At 43.4% G+C, this 21,174-nt stretch overlaps 1 protein-coding gene across 2 annotated transcripts; it reads left to right on the top strand.

Annotated features, from left to right (window-relative positions):
* Positions 1-366: 366 nt before the first annotated feature.
* Positions 367-20,753, top strand: wipi1 (WD repeat domain, phosphoinositide interacting 1). Of its 2 annotated transcripts, none has more exons than XM_069709873.1 (13): positions 367-715; positions 3,806-3,888; positions 6,047-6,216; positions 9,190-9,286; positions 10,109-10,206; positions 11,706-11,798; positions 12,223-12,293; positions 15,251-15,358; positions 15,769-15,933; positions 17,152-17,259; positions 17,737-17,876; positions 18,403-18,503; positions 19,978-20,753. In XM_069709873.1, exons 1-13 carry the CDS (start codon positions 627-629, stop codon positions 20,017-20,019), a joined length of 1,365 nt encoding a protein of 454 aa, XP_069565974.1. In that variant the 5' UTR covers positions 367-626; the 3' UTR covers positions 20,020-20,753. The 2 variants fall into 2 exon arrangements, with proteins under 2 accessions (XP_069565974.1, XP_069565975.1); XM_069709874.1 differs by having other exon boundaries at positions 368-715; positions 6,050-6,216.
* Positions 20,754-21,174: the final 421 nt, after the last annotated feature.

Here is a 21,174-nt window from a genome sequence, read left to right as displayed (position 1 = left end):
GCTGCACATTTCAATAAATCTCTGATGCAGTCACAGCATCCAGCCGGGTTAGGGTACCCTTACAATGATGACGTAATCAGTACAGATTAAAACAAATAAAAATAAAAAATAAAAAAAAAAAACTACAAAAGGTAAAAACTGTAAGGAGGATAAGATAAGATAAGATAAGTTAACCCGGTTTGGCCGTTTAATGTTGGAGATATTACTACATCACATGAATGGAGGGACACAAACAAAGCCCACTCAGCCAATAAAAACTCCCTCTTTTACACTCGACCAATCAAAATCGCAGGCAGCGACAACATAGTTAGACTGTCAGCCAATCCTGATAGGCGGAGGTGTGACGTAGAGCCGTCAGCTGTTCTTGTTTTGCCTCTTTTTTTGCTCCTCTTTTTCCTGGTGGGTCTCGATCACCGTCCTCTGCAATAACCGCACCAAAACCGAATTTGACCGTGTTTCCAGCGGAGAAAGCCGCTGATCTTCTGCGGGCTCTCACCTTCACATCGGCCGCTACATTTTTCTTCCAAATTGGAGCCGTCTTCCGCCGACATCGAGCGACGAGGAGCAGCCGATCCCAGGCCTCCAATCCAGCTCGGAGGGAGGGAAGGAGGTGGCTGGGGATCGGGATGGAGACCGGAGAGGCTGCAGGCGGGTCGGGCGAACCGGACGGACCGGGGCTCCGGTTTGGCTGCGCCTCCTTCAACCAAGACTCCACGTAAGCAAGTCATCCTGACTGAGTCCTCCCTGAAAGGGTAGCCGACGTTTCGTCGCTCTGAACAGGTGTGCCAACAAGTCTGGTGAGGACAAATGAACCGATCTGCTCCTAAACACTTCCTGCAGTCCTGCAGGTAAAGAGGCATTCCCCCGGTGGTCCGGTTAGTGAGCAGCTCCAGTCAGTCCGACATGACGGCAGTTCCCTCTGAGGCTCCTTGAACTTTTTACCTTCAGTGTTGTTGTTAAAGGGAGTTTGTCCTCAGGGGGTAAGGACGGTGACCTGCAAGTCCCTCTTGATCAATTAGTGATTTGAGGCTATATCAATTAAATTGACTGCTTTGGTTCTGGAGGAGCTTCCATTATTTTGAGAATAGAACCCTGATGATGTCATAGTGACGTCATCAGGGTTCTCTTGGCTTGGCCTAACAGACCATTTACCAGAAATCTGTGGGGAAACAGCTGATTCTGGAGTTTAAAAGATGTTGGTGATTGTATCACATGGTGGGGTTAATGAAGGACAATGCGGAGTTGCATTATGGGAAATATTGGATCCTGCACTTTACGGCTCGACCCAGAGACAAGGGACTCAAAGTCTGCATGTGTTGGCCTCTGCTGCTGCACAGATTTTGTTGCAGGTAGCGTTGTAAGCGTCCTCAGATTTGGATTCAGCTCGCACAACGGGTCAAATGATCTCCTCCATAGAAGCAGTCAGACCTTGTTTCACCTTTAACACCAAACAGGGCTTCAGGGTCTTTGGACCTCTGCTGGATGAAGTCTGTCTCTCACCCCTCAGCTTTCTGGACTGCTCACCCATCAATCACAGCCGCCCTGTTAGTTGCCCAGTATTACCACAGTAAATTGTGTGTTATAGAAACTCTGCTCTTCTAAAAGTTGCTCTTATTTTCTTGTGAAAGATCAACTGTCTGCCCAACAGTTGCTTAAATTCAAAGGGTGTAACTGGTGTAATTCATGTCACTTAGAGTGATGGCCACCAGCTGCCTTGTCAAACAGTAATAAAATCATACTCATACAGAAAGTTGCTTTAGTTCCTCTTATTGTAAATTAAAGTTCCCACACAGGCCTCCTTCTAGCATGTGCTCATTCAGTCAAAGCGCTGTGTAATCCAAAGATAAGAGCAGGATGTTGTGAAACGTGTCCATCACCATGAGCTGCCCTCATATCCATCATGCGTACTCATGTCCAGCCTGTGTGCCAGTAAACAGCAGTTTCCTGCTCGTCACACAACCAGCTTGTTTTGGAGGGGCAGCGGTAATTCACGATTTCTTCAGTAGAGTTCAGCAGGTTTCCTCCTTTTAAGAAACAAGACGAGACAGGACAGGAATGTACAAATCTCCCCGTGGAGAATGAAGGCACAAGTGGCCATTAAGAAAATGGTGTAAAATGATGAGATGTTGCAGACGGGTTAAACACTATGTTTTTCAGAAGGTTACTGAGTCAGCACATACTGTGCGAGGCTCCTTATGAAGCAGGTACGAGACAGGAAGGGTTCGTTTGACCAAAGCATCAAATGAAAATGTAATTATCAGTCCTGAGGGGAGAAACATGGGTAACGATTAACAGACAAGATCGTGTGACATTATGTTATTTCACATCATGTTACCACATGATTACACCAAGTCATGTCACCGTACCACATCCCTCACCCCCAGCATCATCATCATCATCATCATCATCATCATCATCATCATCACCACTCGTCAACTCATGATGTCTTATCCTGTCCTATATTACAGTACAGTACCGTAGAAAGTTTATAGTGGCGACAATTCTCTGATGAATCACGACACAATTTCATTGTTAATTGTGATTCTACAACATTTGAAATGAGACGCTGAGTTCTGATTTCTGGTGTTTTACCAACAGCTCTGACTCGTCTCCCTCCTGCACCTCCTGTCCTCTGTAGACTATTAAAATGTGTTTTCATCGTTACTCAGCTTCCTCTTGCCACACTTTGGTGGCATGCAGTACATAATTGATTACAGAGGTCTCGTTAGTTTATGGGAATACATCCATATCCACAATAATGTCACTGCTGTAAACAGCCTGCTGAGACAGAAAAGGAAAAAAACTCAACAATAAAACACTGAAGACAGAAAACTATTTTAGCTAACGTAAACAGATCAGACTTTTATAAATATGTAATGAACTTCTACAAACAGCTGGAACAAAATGTCATCTCTTGTTAATGTTTTCTGAAAACCTGGATTACATTCATTACTGCTGAGTGTCATTAATCCGACCGGTTATAGGCTCCGCCTTCATCGCGCTGAAGTTGGATTTTTACAGACATTTCAGTTTGTAATAGATTGTAGAGCAAAGTGAAAAAAGCAAAAGTCCACATACAGGAAGGGTGCTTTGTGATGTTGGAGAGCTGTGTGAGGGCACCTCCATCAAGGCACGAACAACAGGACCTTTGTGTTGTTTGTTATGTTTACGGACCAATATTGGTGCTGAAATAGAGGAAGTGAAACAAATTGGTTGTCACATTAAGAACAGTCACCCATATTTATTGACATAAATCTACTTAGTATGATTCTATAAAAAAAAGTATTCTGAAATTCAAAATCTAATTTAAAAACAACCGAATGCTTTAAATGCTGTGAGAAGATAAAGGAAGCAGTGAAGAACTTCTCTGAAACAGTCGGAGGATCCAACCGGCTCTTTTCAAAACTGCCCACTTGGATACTTCTGGGTCGTTTCACTACTTTGGGACCTCCTAAGTCTTCTCCTCACTTCTTTATTTGTCAGGTGACCCCACCAGGGGTCCGTTGGGACCGGGGAAGATCATGTGATGATGTGGAACTGAATGCACCCCAAGTCCTCATCAAGAAGTTCCCCCTGTTTCCAGATGGAGAACATATTTAGATTCATTACTTCCCTGCTAAGAATGTCTGTAATTGAAATACTGAGAGAAGTTGGAGCTTTATAGACTCCTTCTATTTGTACTGACTGTGTGTGTGTGTGTGTGTGTGTGTGTGTGTGTGTGTGTGTGTGTGTGTGTGTGTGTGTGTGTGTGTGTGTGTGTGTGTGTGTGTGTGTGTGTGTGTGTGTGTGTGTGTGTGTCTTGCAGGTCACTGGCTTTGGGAACAAAGAATGGCTACAAGCTGTTTTCTCTGACCACGGTGGAGAAGCTGGACTGCATCCATGAGAGTGGTCAGTATGGAGCTCTGACGGAGCGTCAGTGTGGGTTCAACATCCATCCACATGTAGCTGACACTTACACTCCAGTTTTTAATGGCAAAAAAAGCTTCTATACACACAGTTCATTCAACGCTGGTACTGTTACACTGACAGTTCCCTGATTCTTTCTCATAACCGGTCTCATTGTCACCAGAATAACCAGCGAGTCCCTGGTGGATCATTGACTGAGAATCACATGTCAGGCTTCACACCCTCTCCTCAGGTTTTCTTTGAAAAAACACTGAGTTTTGCAAAGACTGCCACACACAGGTTACATTCACCCGCAGCGTATAATCTGTCCTTTGTTCATTCTCTGGTTGACCTCTCATCAAGGTTAAATCTGTTTCCATGAAAATAACTTTCTCAGCATGAGGAACTAAATAACCTCCACAATAATACAAAGGGCTACTTTGTATTTGTATTTTAATGATATTGAAGTATTCATATAGTGGGAAGAGTCCCAAGATACATAAAGAAAAACAAAACAATAAACATTAAAAGATGGAAAGAAAAAAATGGCAATTTTACTCACCTAAAGTGAAATTTATAGTTCAGGAAATGTGAATGAATACTTAAAATACTGCCAACTGTGAAGTGACTATGTCTAAGAAGCTCTGAAGTGCAGCATAATCATCTTTAAGTTACAGAGCTGGTCCCATGGCTCCCTGCAGCACTGATGATTTGGTCTCTCTTGAAAAGAATATTTGACATGATGCCATAATGGACGTGTTTTTAGTTTGTCTTTAATGGACAAGGATTACGTTGTTGTCCACATCTGTTGTGTCATTTATTCAATGCAGTCCTGGTACAGTATAGATTGAAATTTGGACATTTGGACAATACTTGCATGAAAAAACATGGTCACTCGTCCAACGTGGGAAGAGACTTGACATTTTAAGCAGGTTTCTGCTAAATCAGAGGATGACCTCATCAGAAGTTGAGCTAAAACAATTACAATGAATGTATGCTGACCAACAAGCAGACGACCTGAATAACCGGGTGAGGAAGGGAAGTCTCTGTGCATGTAAACAGAAGCAGTGATTATCTCGGTAAGGAGACATTTAAAAAGTCCGTCTCTCCACATCGCAGCGCTCATTCGCTCTCTTTGGGGTTTCAGGGCTGGAGGCTCAGACGAAGCTGAGCTTGCTGTAATCAGTGTTCACGACTGTTGGCAGCATCTTTCCACAGCAAATGGAGGGCACTTGGTTCCGTCAGGGTCGGCCTGACTGGGGATGAGGGCATTCACATGACGTAATACTCTCACCTAACACATATCCAACACACCCTTTTAACCATCGAGGTGCATACGGGCCTGAATGCTGCCTGCAGACGTGTACGTGGACAGCTGCACCACCGTGGAGCTGCACCACCACCACCACCACCACCACCACCACCGTGGAGGTTCTGTTCATGACTTTCTGGACTCTGTTCAGAGGAAGTGCACAGCACCAACCCTGAAGCTTCTGTGACAGACAGGTTCACTCAAAGGGTATTCAGGATGTTGGTCTGAGCAATATTCACACCCATCGATACATTTGTGGTTTTAACTATTAAATACTGTAAATATAAGATATTAAAGGTCCCATATTTTACACATATCTTATACTTTTTCAGTGTTATTTGCCATCTTGAAATCCATGAGATTATTTCTTTTGTTGGCTTTAAATTCTAAAAAACATTCCAATATAGCAAATATACACAGCAAATGTATTATTGTGTGATATCTGCATTTTTATGGTCAGAAATGTTATAATATTTCTTGATCTGAGCGAGGGGGAGCATGTAGACGTTAAAGAGAGGAGGGCCAAGAATGCACCTTTGAGGAACTCCATGTGATTTTTGTTTACTCAGATTCACAATTACAAGTTATACGTGTTGTCAGTACTTCAGTTACTTCAGTTGGAGATCCCAAAGTTTCCAAAAATACTTCATCGTGTCATGTCATGTTGGGCTGTTATAACACAACAGAGTTACACGGTGTGGAGAAATCTTTGTCTTTAAGTTGAAATTAAAGAGAAGTCAGAGTTCACGAGGTTCTTTCGATGGAAGGTTCTCTGCCTCTGAAGTGGGAGTTTGGTGGAGTCAGCATTAAAGCAGTTCCCCTGTCTAACTGCTCTGTGCTCCTTCCTAGCAGAGACTCCACACATCTACATTGTGGAGCGTCTGTTTTCCAGCAGTCTGGTCGTCGTGGTGAGCACCGCCATGCCGCAGCGGATGAACATCTACCACTTCAAGAAGGGGACGGAGATCTGCAACTACAGCTATCCCAACAACATCCTCGCCGTCAAGCTCAACAGACAGGTGAGTGACCCGTGGCACACCCACAATACGCCCTAATGTCCATTCAAGGTGCTTTGCATCTAAAATAAAAATCAGCTGATGTAAGTTGAGTGAGACCAATCACCACCTCAAGCTAACAGGTAACAGGTAGAACGACAGCATCTCCACCAGCTGCTGATCCTGTGAAGAGACAAAGAAACAGCTGTTGTTACCCTGCGGTGTGGACAGCTTCGTCCTGTAGTCTGATTCAGATCTTACATTTTTCTTTGATTTATGCCAACAAAACCGTGTTTGGCTGCTCGGCTTACGTACTTAAATAAGAAAGACACAGATCAGATCTCTGCTTTATTGTTCATATTTAAAACAGTATGTTTACCTGTTTACTTCACAAAAGAAAAGGCATCCAGGAAGAGGGCTGTCCAACATGCTTGGCAAATGTAATTGTGTGTTGGAGAACACGGGTTAGGTTGCTGGAGTGAACATGTCATGTCTAGTAGAGCCGTCAACATCATCTAATAATCAGTACTCATTATCCTGGTTTAACCCATATTCAGGATAATCAGATGATGTGAGTCATCCTTCTACAGTCCATATCCTCTCAGTATCAGCTGTTCACTGCAGTATGAGCCGGGTTTTTAACAGTATAAGAGGCACATTAGATGTCAGTGGCAGACTTTTAAAAGTAGATCCGTGTCTCAATAACTGAACGCTTACAGCGAATCTCACATACTGGCATCGTCCCTGATTTAGTTCCAGCCAGATCTCTACCTGTGCTTCAGGTCATTCTGCTCCTCTCATCCCATGTTTCCCCATCTTTAAAAAACAAAGAGAGGAAGATCAAGATGCTTCAATATGGCACCAATCCAACTGGTGAAAAGATGTATAAACCAGTAATAAAACATTAAAACCCCACCGAACACATCCAACAAAAAATTTCCCCTCGGGGATTAATAAAGTATATACCTACCTACCTACCTACCAACACAGTTGTACCAAGGTGCTGATCTATCAGCACATTTGATGAAATCAGTAGATCAGTGTCGGACCACAGTGGACATAGTAGAGTGATCATTACAGTTTATTCAAACACAAGTAGATCCGTACACAGCTCAGTGGACCGTCCTCCTCTTTGCTCCGCAAGGCTCCAAGTTAAAAGCCAGTTGTTATTGTGCAAAGCTGGTTGAACCACGAGAGACTCATGAATAAAGAATGTTCAAATGACTTTTTGGTCTCTGTAATAGGTGAAGCCACAAAACACTTGATCCTGCAATTCCCATGATGTCAGCCAGCTGCTCGCTATATAAGAATAGAAATAACTTTATTGTCTGTCCCAAAGTAACAGAAATATCTTTTACAGACATACAAACATGTAGAATAGGACTCAAAACTAAAACTAAATGTCTTTCTCCTGTTTCGTTTGTACTTTAAGTTTGTAGACCTTAAATATTCATCCATAAAGAAAAGTCTCTGAGCCTGAAGCTGCAATAATTATAAATGACAAAGTGGAGGGTGGTTTCTATCTCAGAGCTTCATCCACTTCTATCTCAGAGCTTCATCCACTTCTATCTCAGAGCTTCATCCACTTCTATCTCAGAGCTTCATCCACTTCTATCTCAGAGCTTCATCCACTTCTATCTCAGAGCTTCATCCACGCATTCCTTCACTCAGCTTCAGTAAACAGGAGTGCCGTGTCCTGCTGTCTCCACCGCTTCACTCCTCAGAGGACCAGTTTCACTTCCATAAATCTCCACCATCTGGGAACCTAGAAACAGCTGGGTCCAGATGTTTCCGTGCACGGTTCAAAAAAGTCAAGGAAAACTGTCTCACAATTTAGTTTTATTTCCCCCCGTCCCCCAGCCGGTCCGGGCAGGCCGTCCCCTCCTGACTCCGGGTCTGTCTGAGGTTTCTTCCTGTTAAAAGAAGGTTTTTCCTTCCAGCTGTGACTCGTGTGGAATCATTGAATTGTAGTGTTTGTCTGTAGAAGGTTGTGAGACTGTTTGAAGGACGTGTGAAGTCCTCTGAAACGAAACACTGTTGAAGTTGTTTGTCCTCCACGCAGCAACGCGGGCTCTTATCATTTCCCCTCGTTGCTTCATAGTCACACACCTTGTTAGTTTAACTGATCCTGAACACACCAACCTCAGAACAACTTGACCTCTTGATCAGCTTCACGTTGAGGGTTGATTTGGTTCAATTATCTGTTGAAACCAAGAAACCAAAACATCACAATAATCTGGTCGGATCATTTCGAAGCTAAAAGTCTGATCCGTGACATCGATAACTCCCAACATGACGATGTGCCTGTGACATGTTGGTGTCTGACAGCACAGCCGTCTCCAGACGTCTTGCGAGTCCACGCTTTGGTAGGTTGAAGCTGTTTGGCTGCACATGAAGGACTAACAGCATATTTGGAAGGTATTCTTCATGTTTGGGTTCATAGAAGTGTATTTTTGTTGTGGTGTTGTTATTAGCAAATGTTAGCATGCTAACACACCAAAGACAGATGGTGAAAGTGGGGAGTTCAATATATCTGACGTGTTCAGATTGTCAGGGCTGATTATGCTCTCGACAAAGCAGGAATATACCTGTCAGGGTATGATTGTTAGTTTCATGGCAATTTGAAAATAAATTGTTGTGATGTTAGTGATCCACCAATGACCTTGAACATCGGACCCATGACCTTCTGTGGCCGCAGTTCAAATCCACTATTGAGGCCTGAAATTTTTTTTCACATTTTGTTCAGATTTTCTAAAGTTTTATTCATAAATTAACTTCATACAAAGTGCAGGAATTTTTTTATCAATCATTGTCATTATTATATATAGAATATATAAATAGAACATTTTAGAACAATATCCAGCCAATGAGAAGAGATTTGAAACCATATTATTGCGCCTTAAAGAAACAGACACAAAACAGAGAATCTGAAGGAAGAGAAGCTCCAGAAAGATCGTTGTTTCATTTTAAAACCAGAAAAACACGACTGTCTTCCAGAGACTGGTGGTGTGTCTCCAAGAGTCCATCTATGTCCACAACATCAAAGACATGAAGCTGCTGAAGACTCTGCTGAACACTCCATCAAACCCCTCAGGTAACACACACACACACACACACACACACACACACACACACACACACACACACACACACACACACACACACACACACACACACACACACACACAGACAGATACACACATACACACACACACACACACACACACACACACAGACAGATACACACTCACACACACACACACACACACACACACACACACACACACACACACACACACACACACACACACACACACACAGACAGATACACACTCACACACACACACACACACACACACACACTCACACACACACACACTAAACTTGGTCCAGTTCACCCGTGTGTTGATAACAATGTTGACATCACAGACATTAATCATAATGAACCAGCATTGAACACAATTACTTGAGTGTTTTATCTATTTTTACCTTATAATATTTATTTTAATAAATTCTTTTGAAATGTTTTTATTTTTTTAAGTTTTCACAGGTTTTACTTGTTGTGTACATTAGTCACATAACATCATATGAACAGCTGTCAGTCATGTGTAAAGCTCGTGTCAGTTGTACTCCCCTTTATGAAAGCTATTTATTAATGAAAGGCAAACCTTCATATCTTCTCCCACAGTTGAAGCATGACTGAATGTAGTGGAACCTCTTCTGCTTCGTGGTATAAAATTGAATAGAAAAGGACCAGAGAATGATCCTAGAATCTATTTCTGTACGATCTGATGAGAACATCTATGATGAACTTCGGACTGAGGGACATCGTTGAGATAAAGTGTGACGTTAACGTGGAGCACCAGAAGGTGGTGGTGATTCCTCCTGCTGCTTTCCTTCCATCATGTCTCTGCAGGTCTCTGTGCTCTTTCCATCAATCACTCCAACTCCTACCTGGCGTACCCCGGCAGCGCCACCATCGGGGAGATCATCGTGTATGATGCCAACAGTTTGGTAAGAAAACACGTCATCACAGAGCGTCTCAAATATTATAATATGATCCGTCGTCCTCGGTGACGGAGAATCGAGTCAGCTGTAATTCTTTCAGTGTGTGAACATCCAGGACGTCCTCCACAGAGCAGCTGGCCTCGGGGTGTCTTCGTGTTGTCTAAGCAGCACATCACACTCAAACACGTTTGGTTATGTATTGTTCAAAGTCATGCAAGTATACAATTTCATGCAATTACAAATGTCACTTATCTAATTGGTAAGTGAGGGTGGACGAGCTAAAATACTTGTGCAAAAAGTTACTCAAATATATTCTATGTTTACATGCAAGTTCCAGATGTTGGTTGTTGCTTTAGAACAACAATACATCTGCAGCCACCTATTTGTTTGAGAGACGGAGCTATTTTTCAGTTAACAGGGTTTTAATTTATAAAACATATTTTTGACTAAATACATAAAAATGTATATTGCGACAATATCAAAGGTTTCTCAAAAATATTTACACACTAAGACTTTTGGAAAAAATGGATCATCAGTAATATGGATAAAATGACTAAGTTGTTAAAGGCAAATAATAAAGCAGCTACAGCGAACTTTGCATTCTTCTACTGTAATGCAGCTTTGATAACCACGAAAAGACAATTCTTACTTCATAATATCTAAAACATGACAACATCCAGTCTTACACCATGATTTAAATATATAATCAATACATTGTGTCGCCCTAAATGGGACAAAAATGTTTTTTTACCTCTTTATTCATCAAGCAAAACATTTGTTGTTATTGACAAATTAAGCTGTTGTTTACTGCTGTTTGAGATCAGGTGATTTAATGTGTGGATTAAAAAACTTCAGAAATAAAACTCCTATTGTAATAAACTGAAATCGACCTTGAAATCTGAAAAGCCATGTTTGGAAACTGAAGCTGAACTTCTGTTGTTCAGTGAACGTGATGCTGACTGACAGATGTCCTCAGATATGACGTGATGTCCACTCAACTACTGTAACAGGAACTAGTTTGTACTATTCAAGGTCTGACAAATGTTTGACTGAGCAGTTGTGACGCTGTAATCTGGAACACATGAACTCAGGAAACATTTATCTTTCATAACAATCCAGTGAAAGAACAGAAGGTGCTGTTTGCTCCCTGAAAGGAGCTCCTGAGGTTCTCACACCTGCTGGTGAAACCGAGTCAGGTTTTTAATGTTGGGTTTCTTTTTACCTGGAACCGAGTCAGCTGACCTCAGTCAGCTGACCTCAGTCCCACGCTGTGAACTCAGTCAGACACAAAGATCTTCCTTTCCCTCTGTGATGCTTCATAAACACAGCGAGTTCAGCTTGTGTTTCTAGGTCAAGAAAACAAATACTTTTGCTGTGAACAGTAACACATCTTTAACAAAGTTCCCTTAAAGTTGGTTAATAAACGGTCATGAGCGGTGACGTCGACGGCTGCAGGTGTAAAGACTTCCCTGCATTAGGAAGGTAAACATCCTGTTTCATTTCAGAGCACGGTGACCATGATCCCGGCTCACGACAGTCCTCTCGCAGCGCTCACCTTCAACGCCTCGGCCACCAAGCTGGCCAGCGCCTCGGAGAGGGTAAGACATGTTTATTCAGTCTGGATGTGAGTCCGAGGGTGGCCGTCTGTCCAGCCGAGACCGTGGTCCTGCTGATGCTCGGGACGCCCAGAGAATGAGAGCTTCTGATTGGATGAGCTTCTGACCTTTCTTTTAAAACACCGTCGACCTTCACTTTCATTCCAAGAGATGTTGAAAGAGGATTCCAGATGTTTTACATTGTACACATGTTTACAATTTAATATATGTATCTCTTGTCAACCAAAGTCAAGACCACCTCCCCTTCTGTCTGTCTGTCTGTCTGCCTGTCTCTCTGTCTGTCTGCCTGTCTGCCTGTCTGTCTCTCTGTCTGTCTGCCTGCCTGTCTCTTTGTCTGCCTATCTGTCTGTCTCTCTGTCTGTCTCTCTGTCTGTCTGTCTGTCTCTCTGTCTGTCTGTCTGTCCAGGGAACAGTCATCCGAGTCTTCTCCGTTCCTGAAGGACTGCGTCTGTTTGAGTTCCGCCGAGGCATGAAGAGGTCAGAGTTCACACTTCTTCACATCTGTATGAGCTGAAGACACGAAGCAAATCACTCAATCAAGTTCCAGATTTTACAGTTTCTAGTAAAAGTTTTGTCAAATAACATGTTTTGCTCCTTTTTAATACAAGTAGAATGTTGAAGCAACCTTTTGCTTGTAAAGTGTCAGAACCTCATGAACTCCTGAGACCTTAACCGAGCGGTTCGGACTGGACGGTCCTCTGAAGCAGGTGAAGGTTAACAACCAATCACAGCCCGGAACTCACCGACTGAGGATCTGGAAACCAGGCTGGTCACATGCTTCAGATCCTCCACCATGTCCTCCAGACAGACCCCTGGTCACATGCTTCAGATCCTCCACCATGTCCTCCAGACAGACCCCTGGTCACATGCTTCAGATCCTCCACCATGTCCTCCAGACAGACCCCTGGTCACATGCTTCAGATCCTCCACCATGTCCTCCAGACAGACCCCTGGTCACATGCTTCAGATCCTCCACCATGTCCTCCAGACAGACCCCAGACCTGACATCGCCCTGTTGATGCTGAGTCCTCCCTCCTGCTGGGCGCTGTCATCATCCAGCATGAAGCCCAGCAGAGTTCAACCTGCCGATGCAACGATGGTGCACCTCTCCACCCACCTCCACCACCTCCACCTGGAAGACAAAGGCAGACTGCAGCGCATCATTTGCTCCACTGAGATGGTGATTGGTTGCAACGTGCCGTCCCTCCGGGACACCGAGGCGAGGAGGAAAGATGGCTGACCCTTCTACCCGGGACATGAACTCTGTCCATCACTCCCCTGAAGCAGGAGGCCGAAGTCTTTCTGGGACGAAACAGTTTGTTCCCGACAGCAGCCGGCCTCATCAGCAAGGTCCAGGACACACTCTGTCCCACTCACTCACACTCTGTCCCACACACACACACTCTGTCCCACTCACTCACACTCTGTCCCACACACACACACTCTGTCCCACTCACACACACTCTGTCCCACTCACACACTCTGTCCCACTCACACACACACTGTCCCACTCACACACTCTGTCCCACTCTCACACACTCTGTCCCACTCACACACTCTGTCCCACTCACACACACTCTGTCCCACTCACTCACACACACTCTGTCCCACTCACACACTCTGTCCCACTCACTCACACTCTGTCCCACACACTCACACACACTCTGTCCCACTCACACACTCTGTCCCACTCACACACACACTCTGTCCCACTCACACACACTCCTCACTCACTCACACACACTCTGTCCCACTCACACACACTCTGTCCCACTCACTCACACTCTGTCCCACTCACACACTCTGTCCCACTCACACACACTCTGTCCCACACACACACACACTCTGTCCCACTCACACACACTCTGTCCCACTCACACACACACACACTCTGTCCCACACACACACACACTCACACACACACTCTGTCCCACTCACACACACACACACTCTGTCCCACTCACACACACACACTCTGTCCCACTCACACACACACACTCTGTCCCACTCACACACACTCTGTCCCACTCACACACACACACTCTGTCCCACTCACACACACTCTGTCCCACTCACACACACTCTGTCCCACTCACACACTCTGTCCCACTCACTCACACACAATCTGTCCCACTCACACACACTCACTCACACACACTCTGTCCCACTCACACACACTCTGTCCCACTCACTCACACACACTCTGTCCCACTCACTCACACACACTCTGTCCCACTCACACACACTCTGTCCCACTCACTCACACACACTCTGTCTCACTCACACACACTCTGTCCCACTCACACACACTCTGTCCCACTCACTCACACACTCTGTCCCACTCACACACACTCACACACACACTCTGTCCCACTCACTCACACACACTCTGTCCCACTCACACACACACTCTGTCCCACTCACTCACACACACTCTGTCCCACTCACACACACTCTGTCCCACTCACTCACACACTCTGTCCCACTCACTCACACACACTCTGTCCCACTCACTCACACACACTCTGTCCCACTCACTCACACACACTCGGTCCCACTCACACACACTCTGTCCCACTCACTCACACACTCTGTCCCACTCACACACACACTCTGTCCCACTCACTCACACACACTCTGTCCCACTCACACACACTCTGTCCCACTCACACACACTCTGTCCCACTCACACACACCAGAAACCCAGTTCTACAAAAGTATAAATATCCAAAGCGAACCTTAAAATCGAGCATCAACTGGAAGAATCATCAGCTGGAGCTTTTGAAGTGAAGCCGTCACCGAGCCCTGACGTGAACATCCCTGCAGATCGGTGAGGACATCTTAAACTGGGTGTGAGACGATCTAAAGTTTCTCCGAACCTGAAGTGATGTGCAGGAAAGGACCTGAAACTTCTTCAATCAAGAACAAAAAATGTTTGAAACGGGTACCAGAAGTGTTTCTAAGCTTTTACCTCTATCACAGGAAGGGTTAACAAATACTGATGTCGTAGGCTGTCCAGACGTTTGCAGTCTTCAGTTACTGTGGATTAAGTTCAGTTCATGAAAACGGTAAAGAGAGCCGGGAGCCGTCGATGTCACATCGGTCTGCATGTTCTTCTGCTCGGAGACTCCATCTCTAGATTCAGTATTTAATGATCTGTGTTGGCTGAGATACCGGAGAGCTGAGTTGACCAATGAGGTCAGTGTTCTCAACCAATAGACTACTAATGATCAAACTTACTTGTCCGTGATATTCTGGGTTAGTCCTCATCTTTATGTGTATGTATGTGCATACACATAAAGGGAGTCTCATTAGTGTGTGAATGGGTGAATGGAAAAACATGTTAAAGCGCTTTGAGACCAAAAGGTGATAAAACTATACAAGTACAGACCATTTACCATTTACCATGTGTGTCTATGTCCTCTTGTCTGCAGGTATGTCAACATCAGCTCTTTGTCCTTCAGCCCTGATGGACAGTTCCTCTGCGCTTCCAGCAACACAGAGACTGTACACATCTTTAAACTGGAACAACTGGGACCAAGGTACACACACACACACACACACACACACACACACACACACACACACACACACACACACACACACACACACACACACACACACACACACACACACACACACACACACACACACACACACACACACACACACACACACACACACACACACACACACACACACACACACACACACACACACACACACACACACACACACACACACACACACACACACACACACACACACACACACACACACACTCACACACACACACACACACACACACACACACACACACACACACACACACACACACACAAGTTGGTTCATTTATTCATGGACCAGAAGCCTGCTGGCTTTCCTTTTAAAGGAAAAGCGACTAAAGCAAAGTGTGGATCAGTTTGTCTGAACTTGTTGTACCTGTGTGCAGTGGAGAGGACGAAGCTGCCACCTGGACGTCCTACGTGGGGAAGATGTTTTCAGCAGCCAGCAGCTACCTCCCTGCTCAGGTGTCCGGCATGATGACCCAGGACCGGGCCTTCGCCACCGTCCACCTCCTGTCGTCGGGCCAGAGGAACGTCTGCACCCTGGCTGTGTGAGTCTCTGTCCTTCACCAATCACACAACGTTTACCTCCTCGTCTGCAGAATATCCACACTTGTTAAACTCCTCTGCTGACAAATGTCTTCTAGTTATTAATTAGTAATGACTGATTCTGAAATCTTGCCGGTAACGTTAGCAGCTCTGCATTTATAGGTGGTGCTGGATGTCAGTGGGGGGTAGATGATATCAACGGTTGCTAAATTATGCTAATTAACTTACATATTATTTTTCAAAATTGTGCACAAAATCTATATTCCAAATAGACATTTTTACATTATCTGTACTACCTAAAAATAAAAAAAGAATCATAGATTTGGACCCAAAGTAAGATTTATTTAACACTCAGTAGGAAGAGCAGCTTACTTTTAACAACACGTTGTGTCTTCTTGTTCTTTAAACATCAAAATTAGAGCTCTTTTCCACAAAAGGTCTAAAACGTATCAAATTGTGAAACATTGAACGCTGTTAAGCTGAAATGGAAAAAATAAAAAATGAACTGCATGATTATTTCTCATGTATCTTTATTTCAGGGAATCTAAATTTAAAAAGCTCTACTACAACGCAGCTGCTCACCAAATTAAATAGTCAAAATATGTTTTGGATGTCAAAATAGATTTGTTTCCTTCTAAGCAGCAGCTTTTTTGTCTCGTTGTTAAATGACATGAGTTATCTGCTCGCTCGGAGGGATCGAGCACCAGAGTTCATAAACAATCATCACGACTACACAAATGGACACTAATTGATTGTTTGTATATTTATTAATCCATTTTTTTTTTTTTAAGTTAATGTCAAAGATTGTTTGTAATGAAGAGGATGTGTCACTTTAACATCCCTCGATAAACACGTTATTGAAAACAATTTCTGTGGTTCAACTGAGAGGTGACTTTTTTTTTTTCGAGAAATCAACAGCTGATCGCAGCTCCTTAAATACAGAAGAGGTCCTCTGATGTTTTACGCATCTAATTGATGTTTGCAGCTCGTTAACTAACAGTTGGGAATCAGGAACCTCATTATTTACCTCAAGTAGATGATGAAAGTGAAACTTCAATAAGGAATTAAAAGGATCTGATTCTGAGTGGGTTTGATACAGAAATGTTATTCTATGAAATTCTATCAAACCCCCAGACTACCTCCTTAAAGGATTTCCATGTGTCCACGTTCCTGATCCAGCAGACTGTTGTTTCACTGTAGTGAATGAATGATTGTTTCAGGATCCAGAAGCTTCCACGGCTGCTGGTTGCCACGGCCGACGGCCAGCTCTTCATTTATAACGTGGATCCATTAGATGGAGGCGAGTGCATGCTGGCTCACAAACACAGGTGAGGCTGCAGCTCATTTCACATGTAGAGATGGAAACAGAAGGAGGATATTCACTCTCTAATTTAAAGAGAAAACTTGCACACTTGCTGATGATAAATTCGATTTGAAATCAACTGTATGTATTTGATATGATTCATTGCAGCATTACAAATGTGATTGGTTGTTTAGAAGTTTTTTTGACACAAATTTGAAATGCTGTTGCTTCAGCTCTCTTGCGTAACTTTTCCTCCTGAGCTGCTGTCACTGCAGCCCAGTTCACACCGAACATTTAAATGCGTCTCAAGTGGTCGAATCTCTCATGAATTATGTTTGTTTCCACATCATGTAGTTGTTGGTGGCAGCTGAACACTGTGATGAGCTCGAGGATCAGAGACTGTCGAAAAACTCAAAACTTGTTATGGTCACAAAGTGCACAGTTTCTTTAGTGCTCCTGCTTTTCTCATGTCACAGCTTCCTTCTTTTTCTTCCTCTCTTAGGCTGTTTGGTGTTGATGACGACCAGGATGAAGGGACAGAGACAGAGGGGTCAGAGGTCACAGGGCCAGCACAGTCCTGTCCATCCTACGCTGAAACTGCTGCCTTACCAGCATCTGGTCCTGTTACTGCAACACTCACCGGTTCGTAGTCTCAGACTCTCCGTTTATCGAAGGGCTTCTGCCATGGTCGTGGCTGTTCTTTAAAAAACGCACAGCTGAAAATGTTCTTCATCTACACAGAAGTCTTCCACAACTTATTACCATTTACCGGATTCCCCACTGTGGGATTAATAAAGTCAATCTCTTAGCACAGACTCCGTTTCTTATGACTGAGGATGTGCCGATCTCAAGATTCATGAACACTCAACTGAAATGTTCCCGATGATCCTGCTGTAGATGCTTGTTGATGATGTTGGTTGCAGTTCGTTGTTGAGTTTCACCACAATAATGTAAGAATCAGACATGATCAGGCCAAATCTTGCCCAATTATATTTGTTTAGATTGTGACAAAGTGACAGAGGAAAGTTCACCTTGACTGTAACGTTCTGCAGATGAATTGTGAATGATGTGAGTGGACCTGGAGGAACTCCTTCAAACGGTGGTGTAAAGTTCAGATGAGGCTGCTCTAAACACTTCTCTCTCCTCCGTCTGTTTTTTTTCCATCCAGGCTACTCTGAAGATGGCGGAGCTAAAAAGGGCGAAGTCATTCCCGAGCACGAGTTGGCGGCTGGGCCCGTGTGTCTGGACGACGAGAACGAGTTTCCTCCTGTGAGCATCCAGAAGTGCTGATGTCAGCTTGTAGCTACGCTCCGACAACAGCTGTAACTTGTAGATACGACAAAGCGATCGCGCAGTAACGACGGAGATTGCAAGCCAGAAATTGAATTATATTGAAACCGCAAAATGATTTCCGTCACCGCAGATTACTGAGTCTGAACTTAAAGTCTTGTTTTTCTGTGCTTGCGCACGATTGGACGTTTCAAATCAGACAGTCAAACAAGATAAAGATCATATGGACGTTATATTCCAGTTATGATCAGGTTTTTGAACTATCCTGTTTTTGTATTTGCACATGTAAACATACGCTTTTCTGAATTTCATAAATCTAAGAGAAGCCCGTTTATGCTTCTGCATTTAAGACAACTACATATGTAAAGCAGCTGAGTGTGTCGGCTCATCCTTTAGAAGACGTAGGTCCCGAGATGCAACGACACATCAGTGCCACCGTGTTGATGCAGATGCCACATGAACTACAGCAGTGACTGAACATGGGCTGTGTTCACCCCCCCCTTCCCAAAACTCTTGGAAAGGCTTATTTATTCCAGTGTAAGGTAGACAGGTTACAGGATACTGGTTTCAACAAGTCAGGTGAGCAGCCAGTCACATTCATTTCAGGTTAGCACTAGTTCCATCTAAATCCCCAATAAAATCAAAACTGAAATATAAACAGGATGTTTATGGAGACACCCTCACTAAAGAGAAGTACCACGACGTTCACTTCCTGTAAATTAAAAGTTCCTTTTCACCACTGAGGCAGAATGTGAGAGAAAACATTCCAGTAGTTTTCCAGCTGTCCAAGTACTTCCTGTCCTCCAGCAGACAGCAGACAGCAGGTTACCAGCCAGAGGACGTCGTCCGTGACGGGTTCCTAGTTGTGAGAATCACGTTGACATGCAGCACTGATGTGGCTCGTTCCATCTGCAGAAGTGAAAATGTTTGATTTTGTGGCCGTTTTTTAATCATCCACTCAGGTTCTTTGTGTAACTATAACAGCAGAGTGAGTCCTGCAGACATGAGCGAACGAGATCACATCAGTTCCTCGCATTCAAGGAAAATTCCGGTATTATTCATTCGTGTTTGTGGATCGCGCCAAATTTACAGCTGCCACCTCCAATGTAGATGTTCAGGAAATAAAGAATCCAGCAAGAACAGAACAAAAATCATTTATCTGGTAAAAGTTGCATTTGCTGCCTCGTGCTTTGATCATCTTGAACTTATCATTTTAGCTTGTTGTGTCTGAGTCCCAGAAATGAACTATTTTTAAAGTTGGCCAAGCAGCTGTCTATTCTTCTGCAGTCATAGAAAAACATTTGCTTTTTATTGATTCCAGTAGAAGTAACTCCAAAAAAAATCCTGAAAGGTTTCGTCGGAGTTATACCGGAAATTTCCTTTAACTGAGAATCAGGGACATTTGAGGAATCCTGTGGACCGAACTAACGGGTGTGTTCATGTGTTTTGGTAGATAAATTGGTGCCGCGACGGGACTGGAGGTGGCCGCTCGTGAGTGGTAGAAGGACAGATGGACAAACAGACAGACAGGCGCCAGCAAGGGAGATGAACAGCGAGGAAAAAAACAAGTTTCAGGGTGCCAGGTTATTTTTTTCATTTACAGTGAAGAGAAAATAACTAACTTCCATTAATATTGAAGTTGATGTGGAAAACAAAACACTGACCAAGAAGTAGATGGTCATGTCATCATTTCAAAGTGAACCAAATGTTACATGCCGACGGTGTTAAAGGTACACCTCTCATTGTGCCATAGCGCCAACGTTCGGTGTAACTTCCTCTAAACATCAGCTGTGAACATGGAGGACATTTTACACTTCAGCGTGTCAACATGAGGGAGTTATGAAAATAAGATGGATGCATGCTGGAGCAGAAATATAACCAGTTTTCATTGCATTATTACTTGACGAATATTTTATTAAGTTGCATTATTGTAGCAACATTTTTTTCCTTATTAATAATATCTAAGTTTATTAATTATTTTGATTTTTATTCTGTATTGTATTTTACTGCATTGACACGTATTCAATGTTTCTTTGAACGCCTCCTGGAGACGCTTCAGGACGTGGACATGTACTGTATGTTTGTTTGTGCCTGATATCATTTGAAGAGCAAAGTATTTTGCTGAAAGCACAAGACCAAAACAATTGAAAGAAACAAAAAAATAAAACATAGCATGGAGTAAAAATGAAGCTATGCAAAGCAAAGAATTGGTCTTGTTTTGTTTCCTGTTTTGACTCAATTAAAGAAGATAATTGATAAGATAATTCTGATTGACATACATGACTGTGTCGCCCCACAGAGGTGAAGTGCTTCTAGTAGTTTCTACACGTTTTATTTTGGGCCAGTCAACGCTGAAGTTTATATTATTTCGGGGAGCATCGCTGTAATTTATGCCACAGCCCTCTATGTCAACTTTAAATCCAGTTTAAATCCTAATCCCAGTTTTACAAAACTCAAATGTGTAAACTGGTAACACAAAAACAAATAATTAAACAGCTAAAGCAGCTCCTTTTTGGAGCAACGAAGAAATTAAATTTAGTCTTAGGTTTCTTATAAGGAAGATTCTTTGATCATGGTTGTCCGTGATTCATATGTTTCAGTAGGTTTAAGTACAAAATTTAAATCGTCAAAAAAACCAACTTAAATTGTT

This window comes from Brachyistius frenatus, unplaced genomic scaffold, assembly GCF_029030835.1.
Source record: "Brachyistius frenatus isolate BFR_SWC_R1_liver_20210118 unplaced genomic scaffold, ASM2903083v1 Contig_87, whole genome shotgun sequence".
NCBI lineage: Eukaryota > Metazoa > Chordata > Actinopteri > Embiotocidae > Brachyistius > Brachyistius frenatus.
Note: the sequence above shows the minus strand (reverse complement) of the source record. Positions and strands in the feature narration are given on the sequence as shown.

Excerpts from the sequence above, each read along its gene's own strand:
- wipi1 (XM_069709873.1), top strand. The coding sequence starts at position 627 with ATGGAGACCGGAGAGGCTGCAGGCGGGTCGGGCGAACCGGACGGACCG. Across the intron at positions 9,287-10,108 it reads CACTCCATCAAACCCCTCAG|GTCTCTGTGCTCTTTCCATC; the intron begins GTAACACACACA and ends ATGTCTCTGCAG. Across the intron at positions 17,877-18,402 it reads TGTTACTGCAACACTCACCG|GCTACTCTGAAGATGGCGGA; the intron begins GTTCGTAGTCTC and ends TTTTCCATCCAG.